Source organism: Gymnoscopelus microlampas, assembly GCF_963454915.1.
Source record: "Gymnoscopelus microlampas genome assembly, chromosome: 18".
Lineage (NCBI taxonomy): Eukaryota > Metazoa > Chordata > Actinopteri > Myctophiformes > Myctophidae > Gymnoscopelus > Gymnoscopelus microlampas.
Genome location: NC_139955.1, coordinates 6,369,097 through 6,389,096, shown reverse-complemented (window position 1 = coordinate 6,389,096; position 20,000 = coordinate 6,369,097). Strand labels below are relative to the sequence as shown.

At 40.8% G+C, this 20,000-nt stretch overlaps 1 protein-coding gene across 1 annotated transcript in view; it reads right to left on the bottom strand.

Annotated features, from left to right (window-relative positions):
- Window positions 1–20,000, bottom strand: part of flt4 (fms related receptor tyrosine kinase 4) — a 137,729-nt gene that overhangs the window by 18,011 nt on the left and 99,718 nt on the right. The window contains exons 16-23 of the mRNA XM_084041495.1: window positions 13,775–13,906; window positions 12,233–12,339; window positions 9,403–9,538; window positions 6,341–6,445; window positions 4,893–5,006; window positions 4,507–4,595; window positions 2,080–2,236; window positions 1,804–1,898 (exon numbers count right to left, since the gene is read on the bottom strand). Of these exons, the coding sequence (XP_083897621.1) occupies window positions 1,804–1,898; window positions 2,080–2,236; window positions 4,507–4,595; window positions 4,893–5,006; window positions 6,341–6,445; window positions 9,403–9,538; window positions 12,233–12,339; window positions 13,775–13,906 (935 nt within the window). The remainder of the gene's footprint in view (window positions 1–1,803; window positions 1,899–2,079; window positions 2,237–4,506; window positions 4,596–4,892; window positions 5,007–6,340; window positions 6,446–9,402; window positions 9,539–12,232; window positions 12,340–13,774; window positions 13,907–20,000) is intronic.

The window sequence follows — 20,000 nt, the reverse complement described above, 5'->3', positions numbered from 1 at the left end:
CAACATCACACAGCGTGTACAACATCATACAGCCTCTGAAGCCAGCCACTGAAGTCTACTCCAACTCACTAATTACTCTAATAACTCTTCATGGCTCGTTTGCTTTATAACCCCTAATCTATTTCCTTTAGAAATAGCTATGTATGAACATCTTACAGACTGTGCTGTCCATACATTGAGAACAATGTTCAGTGGTGGATAAAGTACTCAACCGCAGTACTTGAGTGAAAGTATAGATACTACTCGTCAAACATTACTCAAATTTGTCAAATTTGTACTTGAGTTAATTGCTGAAGCACTTATAATATATATTTTTAATATCAGTGACTTGCTGTATTCAAATGTAGACATTTTCCAAAAAAGTTCAAAGATTTTACAGACATTTTCAAAATAAATAATAATAGTACTCTTAGAAATGTAGTGGATTCAAAAGTACAATATTTGTCTTTGAAGTGTAGTGAGTGAAATTCATGAGTATCCAAAAATACGAATACTCAAGTAAAATACAGCCACTAAAAACACTTTTTCGTTATTAATAATTAATTAATAATTGTAGCTATTTCATGACTGTGTGCACCACTGACAATGATCCATATGAAGGCTACACAGTCCATTTGTCTAATTGTAAATGGATGAATGATGATGACTGAGGAGGATTCTATTGTGCAGCCTGGCTAACATGGTGGCGGTGAGTGACGTCCTGGTTGGTTGAACCTGACGAATCCTGGAATTGGCAGGCGAGGGATGCTAATGAGAACCAATTAAAACACACGCTGTGTGACTGAGAGAATAATGTACAATGAGCGGAGCTCTAGTGAGCTCTGCCATGCTGTCAGCGTTAGCCAGACTATGTGAATACATAGAAACTCGTTTCAATTGTGACTGGTGTGAAGAAAAACATAGTTTATGAAGTGCGCTAGCGCTAGCCCTGGTAACCTTATAAACTGTGAGAGCGTTCAACCTTTTCTATTAATCTATGTTTTAAAGCAGGGGTCTTCAACAGGGGGTCCGGGACCCCTAGGGGGTCCTCAGAGTTGCTACAGGGGGTCCGCCAAATCTTTGTGTGATAGGATCTTTTTTTACCTTAACCACTTGAACCCTAGCATCCCTTTTCTGAGGAGAACTTTAGCCAAAAAATAGCAGATCTACAAGCTCACAACGCCTCACAGCGCGAGGCGTTGTGAGCTTGTAGATCTGCTATTTTTTGGCGAAGAGGTGTTTGGTGTAGAGGGAAAAAAGAGCAGCACAAGTAAACAATTTTTTTTAAAATCTGAAACACAATTTTTATATAGTATAGAGGGGGTCCCTGCTTCATCTCTCTCTCAGCTAGGGGGTCCTTGGCCTGAAAACGGTGAAGACGCCTGTTTTAAAGGTAATAAAGGACATTTGTTTTGTGTTGACTCATCACCATTTCGTGGGTATTTTTTAAAGGTTTTATATTTATCTGATCTTAGTGTATGTATTATTATTAGGATGACTATATACTAGTCCCTCAAGCCAGACAACTCTTCCTCAATCTTCAAGTCTGTAACTACGCCTCCAGAAAGTCACCAATAGAAGCTGTCATCTGTTCGTTATTTCCGATCACGAAAAAAGATTATTTTAAATATATTGTTGATTTTCCGTTTCTGCTCAGCAGCAACCTATATATTATGCTTCGACTAATTTGATTTACAGTAGGACAATAGACGAAACGGCAGCAGGGGTGAGACTGACAACGTACCAACCTAATGTGTTAGTGTAACAACACAGTGTATGTTAGTGCAACACAGAGTATTCACAGCAGAAGAAGTGTTTGTATACCTTTCTGGACGTGAGGAACTCCATGCCACGTGCCACCTGGAAGCTGTAGCAGATCAGATCTTCAATGGTCAGCGGCGTCTTCCACAGGTCCTCCGCTGGAAACAACGATGAGTGCAAATATAATAATTATGTTAATTAAAAACATCTACCTTTTTAATTTCAAGAGAAGAAAAAAAAATGCATCCATTTCCACATCCTCAGAGAGTTACAGACCCGTAAGGGTCCACTTGGACAATTGAGAACCAACTAAAAAGTCGCTCACTGCGACAGACTCACTCGTCTCCACGGCAGGAGCGCTCTTCTGATTGGACCTTTTGGATGACTGACTGCGAGGACTGCCAATGGGTGAGGAGGATGGAGAACGTCCTCTTTGGTCCACTTGTCCTGCCTCGATCATCCTTCGCACCTGGCTCTGAGTCTTAGGAGAGCGGTCCTGCCACAGGCACAAAGACATAGACACCTCATTGGCCACTGAAGCCGTACGTCAACGTCGCCGCCACATTATACTGTATAGGCCAGCTTGCCTTAACTCCAATGCAAGAAATACGCCTCATAATATACGTATCACTATTACTGTTACTATCTTTTAAGCATTTTCTTAGTTTTTTTTTTAGGTCTTTTTTTCTATGCCTTGAATTGAATTCGTTTGTAATTCACTTTTTACAACAAGTAGGGTTGTTGTTGTCGTTGTTTTTAAACGCTGTGGCACCGAGATTTGTAAAAATCTAGAGTTACAAATAAAATGTACTATTATTATTATTATTATTATTATATGTATAATGTGCTTTGGTATAAAACCAAAAGTATCCCACTGTATATCATAAAATAACTATACATGTAAGATTTTTAACAAACCAATCCACTAAGAATTAAGCAATTTATTTTTTCATTTGAATTGTGGAGAGACCTCCTGATTCAACATACATACATGGACATACAAGGCACAGCTCGACCTGGATAATATGGCAGAACTTATCCAACGGGCTTGAGGTGCTGAAGCACAGGGCACCAACCTTGGGGGGGGGCACCAAACGGCGTAAAAAAAAGAAAAAACAGCGAAATGCAGTGCAGCACTACATCTATCTATCTATCTATCTATCTATCTATCTATATATCTAAGAAGGTTAAAGCCTCACTATGTCACTTTTTCTTTAATGAATAAAATGTAATTTTGTCCAATCTGTATGGTAGAGAGACCTGAGGCCGATTCTAAAAACGCCTTGTAAATCCTGATCTAAGTTTTCTGAAAAACTTCAAATATTTATTGAAAGATTACAACAGATGTACGTTGCTATATACTATACATAGCAACAAGAACCAACAAGGGGTTCCCGTCGTGAAAGGTATAGTTACAAATAGGGTTTCCCGCCCAAAATGGGTTAATACAATATATAATAGACCAATTATTTGTTTACCAACATTGAGACTGAACGCACAGGTGATTGTTTCATGCAATCAATTCCCAATATATTGTTTTTCGGGGTGTGCTGGTTTCAGTACATTCAACCTCCTCTTGTGTGTTGGCTAGTGAGGCGCGTCCTAGCGAGACATGACAGAATGGGTTTCATTTGGTGCCGGCCTGCGTGCGCATACTGGTTCTTATCAGTGTGACGTTGTCTGTCAAGGGGTCTATTGGGGTGGTTGTATTTTGTCTCCCTGCTCTTCTATTGAGACCCTGTCAAAGGTCATGTCTCACCTAGACACAGGATCTAACACGAATTTTGACCTGATGGTCAAGATTCAATTTATCCCCCGAGCAAGCAGGCAGGCTCTATTAGCTCAATGGTAAAAATGAGCAGGAAACCGGGTTCAAATCCGGGGTACAAGAGGAAAGTTACACAGTGCTGCTTTAAAGGCATCTATATGAAGGTAGATACGTATCAAAATGTGAGAGCTTGTAGATTTGATTTGACGACTAATAAAATGAGATCAATGTGTACAAAGCGTACAATGAAATTTGCACTTGCATAGAATATTCATAACATGTAATTTGACAGTAAATCACAGAATAAACAATTCTTGGATGTGGATTACAGGTTGCAGGTTACGGTACACATTTCAGTGAGTTTGAGTGCTGAATTCAAATGTACAAACTCGAGTTTTGCTACATATTTACCATTATACTGTAGATGTCCTTCCTGGATAATCTTTGAATATTTTTGGAAGATATAACCATTTTAATACAGCAATGCATTTATAATAAAATTACTATGCACTTTGCACTTTTGAATACTTTTTTAAAGCAAGTATTTCAGTACAAATCCCAGATGAAGTACCATACTAGTGCATCATTTCATTTTGCTCGCTGGATTGAAGTGTTGATGTGAACAAATGACCAGGTGATAATCAATATACATAAAACCTGCTATCAGTTGCTTTTTTTTTTCGTGCACAGAATGCTAAATAAAGTTAAATAACATGAGCAACCAACCAGTCAACCAGCTATAATGAATGGAAGACTTGCAGTGCAAGCTCCCTTAAGGGCTGCTCTGCATAGCCAGCAGAGTAAAGGGCAGTGACCTAGGGAATATTACAATATATATGATTGATGGTATTAATATGGCTCACAGGATGACTGTGCATTTTTAAAGTATTGCAATAGAGGAATGATCGATCTGCTATTTTCGCTACTTTTGCGTGACACCCAAAAGTGTTTTGCTATTTTGAGTGGACAAACAAAGAAATAACTAGAGTTTTGCTTACCCTGTATGGTAGAAAGAACTCTCGCTTGGCACGCAGGTAGTTGGATAGATTCCCGTACTTACAGTATTCCACTATCACCATCAGTGGTCCTGGAGGAAGACAATGAAATCGTTAGCAGAACGGATACAGTTTCAGTGTTTATCCAGTTGTCCTTGATTAGATTGCATCCCTGGCTTCATAACTTCTATTGAGTTTGTTATAATTGTGTTAACGGTTAATGTTTTAGTTTCTCTTGTCTGCACTCTGTTGGTTTGTCTGTTGGTTAGGTGTTAACTGTTTCATGAAACCACAATAGAAACAAATTTTTTTTTACTAGTTTTACAAGTTGGTGCTTTTAAGGTGCAATGTTTGCTTTTAAATTGATGCCAATACAATACTCTACTCACCATTTGCTTTGGTGCAAGCACCTAAGAGGTTGACCACGTTCAGGTGGTTTCCAATGTGAATGAGGATCTTCAACTCTGACATCAGAGCCTTGTGTTCGCTGGCTGTGGCTCCCTCTGAAACGCAGGCAAAAACAAACTGCAATGCTTGCTCTTTTCACCATTTACATATGTATATATGTAAATCATATCATCTCTGTCGGGCAGAAACCTTGTATCTCCATATTTTAACTCTTTCTTTTCCCCGTAAATGAAGGCCCTACTACGGTACTACACTGTCACACGAAAATAGCAAAAATAGCCGATCTACAAGCTCACAACGCGTCACATCGCAACACGTTGTGAGCTTGTAGATCTGCTAAGAATTAAGCGAAAGTGAAAGTGGTTAAGTGTGTCTGTGGGTTTCTATAAATAATATTGAACCAATGCACAGTACCACATACAGTATCCATGCTCTCTCTCTCTCTCTCTCTCTCTCTCTCTCTCTCTCTCTCTCTCTCTCCATTTATATAATACATGTGGGACATTTAGCTCTTTCACACTGAATCAACGAGTGCCGCAGAGGAATGAGCCTTAATTCCTGAGTTTGCAATATGCTGTGGTTGAAAAGCATGCTTTTATTTATTTATTTTGTGTATTTTAGTTTTTCATGAATATGTTACATTGGTATGATTGCACATAATAAGTATGTATGTCGTCGCTGCCGGGTGTGCAACACTCTTGTATGATGTGTAGTGCATCAATTTACCCCAAAACATAAAAAGTTGAAATATGGAGATACAAGGTTTCTGCCTGACAGCAATGATATGTAAAATAAAATAGGATAACAATTCTATACTTGCACTAGATGCGCCCTGGTTTCTGTTTATGCTATGGTGTTTCATGTCTGTTGTTGTCCTGTACTGTTTGTATGTTTTAAACCACTACCTCTTGCTGTAAACCTAATTGCCCTCTTGGGACATTAATAAAGACCTTGAACCTTGAACTTCTTAACACTAATATAAGATCTCAGATCTCTATACTCCTAAGACACTAAGCTGTACTTCCATAAAATGTTTCCCTTTTTTATTTTTGTATACAACAAACAAACAATGAGTACTTTATACTTTTGGTACTTTAAGTATATATTTTGATACCAATACTTTTGTACTTTTACTCAATTAATTTTGAATTCCAGACTTTTACTTGTGACAGTATTTCTACATTGCAGTATTGTTACTTTTACTTTAGTAAAAACTTTTAGTACTTTTTCCACCATTGGGTTGGAGTTACTTGTCGTCTCGATTCGAGTGGGAAGGCCATTCCACCGCTGGGACAAATCACATACACGGCCTGCAGCGTGCGTGTGCACGCACACGCACTAGCACACGCACACGCACACACACACACACACACACACACACACACACACACACACACACACACACACTCTCTCTCTCTTAAAATCTCACCCTTCAGCATCTTTACGGCCACGGTGTCGGTGCTGTTGTTCTTGTTGGTGCCACAGATAGCTGCCTCCATTACTTTCCCAAAGGCCCCGTGGCCCAGCGACTTCCCTGCACGCGTACAGTATGGATGAAAATAAGGGAAAGAAAGACCAAGAATGTTCACAAAGAACAAGAATGTCCACAAAGAATATCGTCACTGTCCTCATACTGTATGTCCATATTTCAAATTGTTGTTTTTTTGGTCATTTACAATTTAGGCATTTAGCAGACACTCTTAATCCAGAGTGATTTACAGAAGCAAGGTAAACACGAGAAATACATCAAATGCATAAAAATCTAGGATCATAGGTAAACCAAGAACCTATCATCAGTCTAAACGTATAATAAAAGTATAATATCAACAATTTTTTTTCGAGATTAGCTATTTTTTTTAACTTTTGAAAATCTTCGCCTATAATTAAAGGTAGGTTAAAGGGATATTTCACTTTCAAAACTAATTTGGGTAATTTTATCGTCTACTCAGGCTTCTGGGCACACACTGGACCGTTTTTAAGTTGCTTGATTCAGTATTTAGATATTTGATATTCATTTTATCACACACGCCCCCTTCCTATACAAACCCATTGTAACTTCAAACTCCATTTTAACCAGGTTAGATTCATCTAAAACACCTGTCCTTGGTTCTGGTGACTGATATTGTCCTTCTAATACGTGAGGAGACCGTGTTTATTCAATACATTTTTTCATTTATTTTTGATAATTATTTTGGAAAATGAAAAAAATGAAAAAATAAAATAAAATAAATGCAAAAAGTTATTGAAAAAGCACAGCCCCCTCACGTATTAGGAGGGCAGGATGAGTCACCAGAACCAAGGACGGGTGTTTTTGATGAATCTAACATGTTAAAAATGGAGTTTGAAGTTATAATGGGTTTGTATAGGAAGGAGGAGTGTCTGATAACATTTTAAAAAATCTAAATACTGAATCAAGCAACTTAAAAACTGTCTGGGGTGCTCACAAAAGCCTGAGTAGACGACAAAATGACCAAAATTTTTTTTGAAAGTGAAATATCCCTTTAAGTGATATGTTTTTGTTAAAATAAGTGTTAAATAGCTCTACATTCTGATAGTTCAGTCAGACAACAATTGGATTGGATTAGAATATATTTTTATTAAGCAAGCTTGAGCATAGATATAGGAAGCATAAAGAAGCATAGTTTGGCGTCAGGTCTCTGAATCCATTCACTCCCTGTAAGAATAACATTTTAATAAATGTTACATGCCAAATAGCATTTACAGGGAGTGAATAAAGACCCCCACGGGGATCTAGAAACAGAGCCTACAGGTGGATGCCGGGGAGGCGGTGGGATGAGACTATTCATGGTAGCAGCATACGTAGGCAAGCAAAGCAGCAGATCCGCAGGATTTCAGCAACAGAGCAGCAGCAGCGTCGGCACGACAGCCCAGCAGAAGAGCGCAACTAGAATGAACAGGTAGGCAGAGCAATACTTATAACCCACCGACCAGGAGAAAAATGCATGTGACTAGTCACCTGGTCGGATGGCCCAATCCCTGAGTTGCCTGGCCTGAACTAGCTCCGTAAACTGCGCCTCATTACTCACTACTATAGAGTGTTTGTTCAGTAACAGGGGTCTCTGTGTCTCTATGGCTCCTTATTATATAGAAAATGCAGGATACCAATTTTATCCCATCAGGAGCTCACACAGGATTCAGACGAACACAAAGAAATGAACAGACAATTGGAACTGGTACACTATAAAACTGAAGCTGAATGGGTCCTCTTCCTCTCTCCTGATTGGCTGAAATGTTGCAACCTACCTGAACATTTATTTTCTGTTTATTAAAGAGCTGGAGAGACAGGGAGACTCCTGTTACTGACCAAACACTCTATAGCAATGATTACTCAGAATCAGTATATACAGTAGCGCTTTTAACAAAAAAACGTTTGTACTTTTAACCCAAAAGTATCACTTAGACTACCTTTAATTACCTGACCAAAATAGGGACGTGGTAAAAGTTCAAAGTGGCAAAAAAAACTATGCTAATACCGATGACGTTAAAAATAAGTCAAATAATGGCCGATATATTGGTGTGGCTTTAATATCGACGGAGCGAGGGACAAGAATTAACTCGCAGTGGCGTTATTGTAAAAGGCTAAATGTTCCCATCAGCCAGTGAACGGGGAACAGACAGACGCTGTAGGGTGTCTGTCTGCACAGAGAAATGAACACAATATTTAACAGTGCACTCTGCTGACACACACAACCATTAAGGATTGTGGAAATGGAAAAACTAATTTAGTTTCAGCTATCTAGCGGCTCTCATTCCACACTCGCTCACACACTCGCTCACACACACTCGCACGCACACACACACAGGTTTGTATAACTATACTGCTGAGGACAATCAAAATTTTAGGATGCCATAGAAAATAGCCCAAAATCGCTGAAAAATAGACAGAAATGGTGGATCTACAAGCTCACAACGCAACTACAAATTGGCATAACTCTAACCCCAACCCATAAACCTAACCTCTAACTGACTAATCATAACCCAAACCTGAATTTCTTCCTAATTGTAATCTTAACTCCTTTTGTATCCATACAACAACTATTTCTATTGTGAGGAGTAAAATCAAATTCCTCACAATGTCTATTTCTCAAATTGTACTATACAATGGATGTGCTAAAAGAAAGATTCTGGTGAGGAAAGCACAAAAAAAAGCACCCAAAAAATGTATGGAGGATTGAAATGGCTCGTCTGAGGACGGCGAAGAGAAGTACTTGTCGGGACATTTGGCCCTCACAGTAATACAAGCACACACACACACACACACACACACACACACACACACACACACACACACACACACACACACACACACACACACACACACACACACACACACACACACACACACACACCCCTGTATCCACCCACACACACACCCCTGTATCCACCCACCCAGCCATCCATCCACCCTCTCGCACGCCTCTCTCTCCCACCCACGCCCGCCCCGGAGCGGGCGCGTCGTCGGTTCCTCACCCAGACGCAGCCTGTCTCGGGAGACCTCCCACTGCGAGGAGTCGTACGGTAAGTATTCACACTGCTCGTCCAGTGGCACCTCCCCCGGGTCCATGATGATAGACAGATAGCCTGTCTTTATGTCGGCCGGGTTCACCTTAAAGGCACCGGGAGAGAGAGAGAGAGAGAGAGAGATGAGGCTTCAGTTGAGATAAGGACAACAGAGAGACCACAGACTCTGCTGCTGCTGCGTATAGAACGGAGAGGAGATGTGACATGAATGTGAAAGACTAATCGTATCGCATGTCGGGTGGAAAAACTCTTAAGTCCAAAACCTTTAATAAGTTCCTTTTTATTATTATTAAAAAATATATATATATTTAATATAGTGAAAATAGCCGATCTACAAGCTCACGACGCCTAACCATCTTGTATGACGAAGTATAAGGCGTTCATTTACAACAAAATGTAAAAAGTTTAAATATGGAAATACAAGGTTTCTGCCCGACAGCAACGACATGTAAACAGGAGCCGCGGAGAAAGAGCAGCGAGTGTTTGCAGGGGACAGTGAGATAGAGACAGAGAGACCTTTACTTGAGTACTGTACTTACAGTAAGTAAAGTGAGTGTTTGTACTTTCAATTTGTACGACAATATGACTTCACTCCACTACATCTCAAAGAGAAATAATGTGCTTTTGACTACATCTCTACGAAGGGACCCCCAGCCAGGACCCAACCATAAAATAATGAATTATGAAGCACATACAGTAAGCACCAATTCAATTTACACGCTCACAGCGCGTGATTTGTACACATTTGTACACTAACCGGTAGGAGTCCATTTGGTTCCTAACTATCACTCATTTTGCTGGGGGTCGACCCTGCCTGAAACCCCCCCCAAGGACCCCACTTTGATAACCACTGATTATAATGGGATTTGATTTAATCCCTTAAACCTGAATTATACTTCGTCATGATTGTTCTGTAGTGCAAAAAACAAATTACTTCTACTGTATATCTTACAAAGAGGCTTCATATTATTTAATAGCCGATTGCCTCGGTATAACAAATATCTTATACGTTCCGTATTGCTTATATTACTTCCACTGACGTATCCATTTGTTCCCTGGCGATATCGTGAATACACACTGATGTGATTTCAACTGTGTGTGAGAGAGAGAAAGGCCTCCGGCAGTGTGATCTGTCACTGCATTACAGAGATAAGCCTTGAATCCATCCACACATTAACTGACGGATGATGACACTTTACAGCCAACTCATTTTATAGGGTCGGCTGCTTTCGTCATTTCAATCTTTCTCTTCTGTGTCTTTAACCCAGGGGTTTTCAACAGGGGGTCCGGGTCCCCTAGGGGGTCCTCAGAGTAACTACCGGGGGTCCGCCTTTAAATCTTTGTGTGATGCGGAACGTTAGCCGAAAATAGCCGATCCACAAGCTCACAACGCCTCGCAGCGTGTGGATCGGCTATTTTCGGAGAGTTAGTGTAGAGGGAAAAAGAGCAGACCAAGTACAATGGTCAAGTTGACTAAATATTGAGGGTTTTAAAGGTTAACTGTCTGAAAATACACATTAACATGAATCCAAGAAAAGACTATCTAGCTTCATAGACCATCTTATCAAAGATAAGTCTATGAAGCTATCTATGCTCCTTGCTCCTTGCTTTGTGTCTCTCTCAGCTGAGGGGTCCTTGGCCTGAAAAATGTTGAAGACCCCTGACTTACGCTATATTCTTTGTCAAAACAACTATACAGTGTAGAGGATTTGGTGTAGAGTCTACACCAAATTACTACGCCACAAATAGCCAATCTACAAGCTCTCTACAACGCAATCTACAGTTTGTAGATCTGCTATTTGTGTCGACGCAGAAATCTGTGGCTGCGCAGAAAATAGCAGATCTACAAGCTTACAACGCTTTACGCTTGTAAATCTGCTATTTTCAGCAAAGATATTTAATGTAGAGCGAAAATAGAAAACACACTAGTATAGAGCCCTGATGGCTCAACAACGTATACTGTAGCTACTTTACATTAGCGTTGGCTCCATACCAGAATTATTATAGTTTTTAAATACTCATTAGTTAGTTTTAACTAGTTTTAATTTAGTTTCTATTTGTTTTTTTCAGGTTTTTGTGAGGAAAACCTTTATTTATCAAAGCTGAAAAGGGTAGGATGAAAGAATGCACAACATCACATATAATGGGGGGAAAACTAAAACAAAGATGATTTCACATGCAAATCTATTTTGTTTGTGTTAGTTTAAGTTTTTATTTGTTTTGCATTGTTCATTTTAGTTTTTTCGTTTGTTTTTATTTTGGTTTCAGTAAAAAAGAAAAGGTTTTCCCCTTTTAGTTGAAGTTAATTTACACAACAGAACGAGCGCATGCAGGCAAGTAGATTTCTTCATTTTAATATGATATTTTCTCTCTGGTGTTCACACGCTTCCCTGACAATTAAAAATACTGACTTGAATTAATGGAGGACGGAGAGAGAGAGAGAGAGAGAGAGAGAGAGAGAGAGAGAGAGAGAGAGCGAGCAAGCGTAGTGCGTACAGTAAACATATGTAAATTAACATGCTGTTTACATAACCTCCCTGAAGGTTACTGCGGAGCAGCAACTGTATCTAATTGAATATGAGGAAAATAAAAATGAATTTGTGTCTTATTATAATGTATGTCATTAGAACCAGATTGACTCCCACGCTGGGATTAGGCTCACCAGTAACACACACACGCGCGCACAAACACACACACGCGCACACGCACACACACACACACACACACACACACACACACACACACACACACACACACACACACACACACACACACACACCCTCTTGACGTTGCAGAAGATGAGCAGCAACAGAGCCCAGAAGAACACAGCGATGACTCCTGTCCCGATGAGAATGACCACCTCCACGTTGGCCTTGTCACTGGAACCTGATAGAGAAAGAAAGAGAGAAAGAAACAAACAAAGAAAGAAACAAACAAACAAACAAAGAAAGAAAGAAAAGTTGTTCACGTTAGGGGGTGTTCACGTTAGTTGATAAAACAAATAGATTTAATTGATTATTTTTTTTAAATCGATAAGTAATCGATCACTATTTTGAACGTTTCATTATAAGTGAAAAGTCTTTAAAATAATGAAACTCGCGAATCTACTAGGGCTTAACTGGTTAATCAATTCGTTGAAATAAATGCTTTTTTATAAATATTACATTTCCTCGATTAATCTTAAAAGTAATCCATAGAAAATAAATAATTGCTAAGAAAATAATGGATAATTGCAGCCCTGGTTGACGGTCAGTACTAGACAGAACAGAAAACCATTTCAACTTCGACCGCTTTCTCTTGACAGTACTCCATCACAACTGTAAGGGGTGCTGTTCCACAGACAGACCATCACAGTGTGTACATGAACTCCTTTAGTTTACACAGCCTTTAAACAGCCGTTTATCTGATCCAGGCATTCATCAGCACATCACTCCACTGAAAGCAATGAATAATTCATCATGGAATATGAAACGTGTCAGCTAGCCTATGGGCTGCCGGCGTGATTTTACACAGAGACACGTTTCAGGAGCCACTCGGAGCCCCGGCAGAACAGTGGGGCACAGATAATGGATACTAACATAGACAGTTTAAGTGTGTGTGTGTGTGTGTGTGTGTGTGTGTGTGTGTGTGTGTGTGTGTGTGTGTGTGTGTGTGTGTGTGTGTGCGCGCGCTGTCGGGCAGGAACCTCTTAAGTCCATATTTAAACTTTGTTTTCGTAAATGAACACACCACTTTGTCAAACTACAGCGTCACACAAAAGTATCAAAAAATAGCAGATCTACAAGCAAGTTTTGAGCTTGTAGATCTGCTATTTTGAACTCTTGAAACTTGAAGGGTTTGGTCATATGAGGTTTCCCACACAATGCAAAGAATTATAGGCAGGTGTGCGTGCGTGCGTGCGTGCGTGCGTGCGTGCGTGCGTGCGTGCGTGCGTGCGTGCGTGCGTGTGTGTGTAAGGCGGGCATGTTTACTTTCATGCGTGAGTGCACTCGAGTGCGAAACAGCATGTGATGATGACAACGACTGAGTGAACTCAGGTGTGCGTTTGTTCAACATATGAGCATGTATGCAAGCAGTGTGTGTGTGTGTGTGTTTGTATTTCTGTACTTGTGGGGCCCAAGTGTAGTAGAATTTGAGAAATAAACATTGTGAAGACAATTTTCCTGGTCCTCACAAGAGAAATGGTAGTTTGTAGCATTAGACTTACAATTAGGGAAAGATTCGGGGTGGGCTTACGGTCATGATTGGACTAGATTAGAGGTTATAGGTTTAGGGGTTGTGTGTGTGTGTGTGTGTGTGTGTGTGTTCGTGCGTGTCTCACCGATGACGCGCACGGCGGCGGAGGAGTGCACACAGCCGCGCTGGTTGCAGGCGGTGCAGGTGTACACCCCTGCATCCTCCTCACGCACACGCTGGATACTCAACGTCCTGTTAGAGTCCTGCAGCTGGATGCCTGTCTCACACACACACACACACACACACACACACACACACACAAAAAATGCTCAAAAATAGCAGATGCACAAGCTCGAGGCGCAGCAAGAGCTTGTATATCTGCTATTTTTGAGAACCACTTTTTTAAACCACTGTTCTAAATCCTAAGAGTGACACTAAATATAAAATGACACAGATGCTTTCGCGGTTTAAATGGGTTACCCTAAGCCTAATGCCGACAATAGCAGATCTGCAAGCGTGTCGCGATGCGACAACTATCGCCCAGCATTCATCATTCCCTCAGTTGGATAACCTCGAGAGCGTGTGCACAGATGCAAATGTCATTGATTCTCTTCCCATGTGCGCTCAGTGGTGTCTGTGTTATAAATAAATAAGCTTAGTTTGAGCTTAGATTCTGGCACGATACATCTGCACACGGTCTAAATGATTAAACATCCTATATTACCATTGGCTAATGGGAGGGCCGGCCGGCCGCAGGACCGCGGCCACGTCACTCTGACTCAGACATAACCATATGGCCGTATATAGGCAGGACCACGGGCAAGTCACAGTCTGTGTACCAGGGACTCCCATAAGAGAGGAGTTGTCAAGATTTGTCCACACTTACTGTAACAATAACAATCTACAAGCTCGCAAGAAGCTTGTAGATTGCTTATTGTTGAATAGGAGGTATAAAAAAAGGCTAAGTGTTTAAACTGTTCCTCATTTTGCTGGGACCCACTGGAACCCCCTCAAGGACCCTCTTTGAGAACCACATATTACAAATCTTTCTCTTCAGCCCTTCAGGTGTGCTGCAGTGGCACCTGCACAAATTGTGGTTGCTATGCTTGCACGCATGGCAACGGTTTGTCTAACATTAGACCATACCTATGCTAAGCCTATATAAAGAGTAGAGATGCTTCTACAGCAGGGATCTATTTGATGACTGTGACCAGGAGTTATATAGAGTGAAAGAGAGAGATAGAAAAGCGTAGAGGTCAGAGAGTGATCAGCAATAGAGAGAACAGAACAGAGATAGTGGCAGAGTGGAGAGAGAATTGAGAAAGAGAGATCATACATAAGGCCAACTCTTTCAGCTCCTGCCTTCTGTTCTTTAGTGGTCATAAGCCTTCATGTCTCAGGTCTTCCGCCATCAAAACATGAAGAGCAGCCACCGTGACCTCTACTGTCAAATGATGAATGGACATCAAATGATGAATGGACAGATCCCGCCTAGCTCTGTGACCGGCCAGGGACAAGAAGACACAAACGAACAAAGATCTCATCAAGGGCTCACCAGGACTTTAAGTCATGCGGGGGAATTAAAGACACATCGGCCGACCTACACAGGAAAGATAATCCACATCTGTAAACCATGTGACACAGGGATACAGGAGGATACAGGAGAAAAACCTTTCCTCTGTATACGGTGTCACAAGAGTTTCAGTCAGTCAGGTGACTTGACGAAACACCAGCGTATTCATACAGGAGAAAAACCATACCACTGTAAACAGTGTGGCAAGAGTTTCAGCACGTCAGATTACTTGAAGAAACACCAGCATATCCACACTGGAGAAAAACCTTTCCTCTGTAAACAGTGTGGCAAGAGTTTCAATAGGATAGGAAATCTGAAGATACACCAGCGTATCCATACTGGGGAACAGCCTTACCACTGTCAACAGTGTAACAAGAGTTTCAAACAGTCAGGTAGTCTAGGGAGCCATCAGCGTATCCACACTGGAGAAAGACCTTTCCTCTGTAAAGTGTGTGACAAGAGTTTCGTTCAGTTGAGTAATCTCAGGAGACACCAGCTCATCCACGCTGAAGAAAGACCATACCGATGAATGAATCCTTGTCAATTCCTGTCTCAATACCATTAATTCCATGAGGCCTGTTTACCAGCAGCGGATTAGCCTGTGGCAGTGGTTCCCAAACCTTTTAAATGTAAGGACTACCATAACTCTGGAGTGTAGAAATGGAACCAAATGGATCCATAATCCATTTTCACACTCAGAGTTACAGACATGTGGCCTTGGACTTTTGCTTTCCTCAAGGACCAGTTGTGATCAAAAGTTTACATACTGTAAAGAACATGTATGTCATGGCAGTTTGACTTTCCAATCATTTCAAAATTCTTATTTTTCTGTGATAGGTTGCAAATACTTCTTTATCATACAAAAACATCACAACTTTTATTTTCATGAATTTACTATGGGGTTTCTGAAAATGTGACCAAATCTGCTGGGTCAAAAATATACAAACAGCAATGCTAATATTTCGAAACAGGCCCAGAGCATAATACTACCAGGGTTAGTGGGGTAAAAGGCCTCACCCTCTCGCTTCCAAACTGGAATCGAGAGGGTTATTGTCATTGGGGCCATTGGGGCCAAACAGCTACATTTTTGTTTCATCTGGCCACAGAACTTTCCTCCAGAAGGCCTTGTCTTTGTCCATGTAATCAGCCAAAAACTTCAGTTGAGCCTTAAGATGCCACTTCTGGAGCAAGGGCTTCTTTCTTGCACGGCAGCCTTTTAGCCCATGGTGATGTAAAACACGGTTGACTGTGGACACTGACACCTGTGTTCCAGCAGCTTCTAATTCATTGCAGACCTGCTTTTTGGTGGTTCTCAGTTTACTCTTGACCAACTTGATCAATTTTCTCTCAACATTAGGTGATAGCTTGCGCTTTTGTGGCAGTGACGCAACTGTGCCATGCAGTTTATACTTACAAAATATTGCTGCACATTTTCAGAAAACCCATAACAAATTCATGAAAATAACAGAAACTTTGTGATTTTTCTTTTGTGTGGCAAAGAAGTATTTGCTCTAATCACAGAAAAATAAGAATTTTAGAAATGATTGGAAAGTCAAAACTGCCATGACATACATGTTCTTTACAAATGTATGTAAACTTTTGTTCACAACTGTACCTGTAGATTAATTATACCAGTAAAGCAAGCTTTTGTGGACTATGAGGTTGAACTTGACACTTACCGATACTATGGCAACACACAGTAATGTATAGAGCAAGGAAAGAGCTGAATAGTCTTCCTGCAACTAGAAACAATAGGTTAAAATTTTCATTTATGCTTCACTTCCATTCGTGCCATTAATTATGGAAGCAGGAGGAGGTAGCTGTTGCTCAGTAGCAGGGGACAGACAGGCCCATCTCCATCTGGGAGGATGGTAATGATGAGCTGATGTGTGTGTTTTTTCCCCTTTCATTTATTTCCTATGGTGCAATATGGTCGTGGTCGGCTGTCCACAATTATGGAGGTGGGTGGGTGCCAAGGAAGGATGGTTGTTGTTACACTTAGCCTACCTATACTATTATTATTATCTGGATCTTGTGACCATGTCTATGTGTATGTTCTTGTTATATACATTCTAAAGTACAATTTACAATTGAGGCATTTAGTAGACGCTCTTATCCAGAGCGACTTACAAGTGCGAGATCGGCATAAGCAGAGTAAGCATGAAATCTATTCAATAAACAAGGTTAATAATCACTATTTTGAGAAGTAGATACAAAATAAAAGATTCCAATTGGCAGAATCACAGATATCTAGTAGAGATATCAAGTTATGTGATCCACACACACACACACACACACACACACACACACACACACACACACACACACACACACACACACACACACACACACACACACACACACACACACACACACACACACACACACACACACACACACACACACACACACACACACAGCTATCTGCGCCCTTGGAACATTGCATCTGTCTAAATAACATTCTATCGAAATTACATTCTTAACATCATTAGGTTTTCCTTGACCACAAACAAAAACACAATCATTGTTAAATTAAAACTGGGACCTGTGGCCTAATGTATATCAAAACTGGGGCTCCTTGAAATGTAAAAGGTTGAGAATCTCTGATTTATTGTGTGAGGTATACTATATTTGCCTGGAGTGAAAGGAAATCAATGTGACCTGACATGATGCAGGCTGACAAACAAACAACACACACGCGCACAAAAGCATGCAAGCACAAGCACACACACACACACACACACACACACACACACACACACACACACACACACACACACACACACACACACACACACACACACACACACACACACACACACACACACACACACACACACACACACACACGCGCGCATCAGGCCAGAGGAGGCTGGCTGGCTGGCGCCTGGATAAATACTAACACAGCGAACGGCACAGCCACAGTTTCTGTGTTGTGGAGACAGAACAACAACACTGCTGGAATCTCACCAGGTGAATCCTCTAGTAATGGGGACACACAGCAGACTGCTTCACAGAGCCTTGCTGTGCGCCCTGTTCAGACAGCCAGCGTCCGAGCTGTGCGCTCTTTCCTTGTCGTGCACTATATGCTAGCACTGATGAGGCTGTATAGTGTCGTATCCTGTATGTCGCATATTATCGTTGCTGTCGGGCAGAAACCTCTTCTCTCCACATTCTTAACTTTGTGTGTTTTTTTTTGTAAATTAACGCTACTTGATCGTACTACAGCGTCACACAAAAACATCAAAAGTAGCAGATCCTCAAGCTCGAAATGCGTCGCATTTTGAGCTTGAGGATCTGCTGCTTTTGATGTTTTTTTTATTTGAATCCTGAAAAGTAACAGTTTTGGACATACTGTATGTGGTTTCCACCCGACAGAGACGATATCTTATTTATATGTATATTTATATATCTAAAAAATCTCTGCCAAGTTAATGATGGTGTTAGTTTGACTGTAATGTCTTTCCATCATGCTGTGTCACTGTCTACAGCACTTTTTTCTAAGCCTGTAATCTGTACTGCTCGGTCTTTGACGACGATTTTCCATGCGGGATCAATACACGTCTTGTCTTATCTTATGTTATCTTAAAGGGATTGTAGGCAAGTTCAGAGATAAACAAAGAAAAAAACTCCAGCAGTTTTGTTTCCCCGACCACCAGGGGGTGACGCAGGTAGGACTTCCATAGAGTTACAGTAAGGGGACTTCTAAACGGGCCATGCCGAATATAGGTTGCTTTATTCGGATACAATTCGCAGAACTGCCCGCCCCTGCCGGTTCTCTGATTTTTTTTTTTTAAATAAGCCCTTTCATGATAAATTGACCACATATATGAAGTTAAACAACTAAATTCTATCCAAACACATTAAAAGTAAATTCTGTGCCTCAAAAAAGAAGTTTGAGAGCGTTTTAAAACCGAAAGTAAAAAGTTCACACGGACACGGACGCGCACGGATGCGCACATGCGTGCGTTAATTTACGTCCCGGACATACATAAACAGTAGGGAAAATACGGATTTCAGAAAGAGGACTGTGTTTCAATGCAGGAAAACACCCCAGCATCATTATATAGTGGCTGATAGAGGGGAAAAAATGCAAAAAATATATATACAAATATTTATATACAAATTTAGGCTTAATGTTGCCTACAATCCCTTTAAGGAAGGACTATAGCTTAGAGTTTCAGCGCGTCTAGACGAGCGTTTCACGCTTTTCCTTAGCTAGATAGCAAAGGCCGTGGCTTCAAAACGGATAACAGCTCAACTGTAGTATAGTCCAGTGATTCTCAACCTTTCTCATTTATTTCCGTTTTTTATCTCTGGGTCTCCAATCGACACTGTAAAATCCTCTCAGAGTTACAGACCCGTAAGAGTCCATTTGGACTGCTGGTGGTTCCCCGGACCTCAGATTGAGAAACAGTGGTATAGACGTACAGTGTGTTATCATACTACAAAATGAAGAAAACATTCTGACTGTCTGTCTGTCTGCCCTCATGCATTGCTCTCCTCAGTGGCCATTGGCATACATCATTTAAATACAAAGTGCATCAAAAAGTTTACTTTCCTTGCGCTCTATTTACTTGACAATTCACTGTGTCGTTTGTTGACTTTGGTTCACTCCATTTACTCTGATATCTAATCATTCTGGAGAAGAGTGTCTGGAAGAGTGTCTGGTTTTCTGATACGATCAGGAGAGAGAAACCATTTTATCAGCTTGAATTATATCGTTGCTGTTGGGCAGAAACCTCTTATCTCCATATTTGTTTGTGTTTTTTCCTACTTTAATGCCCTTTTTGATCAT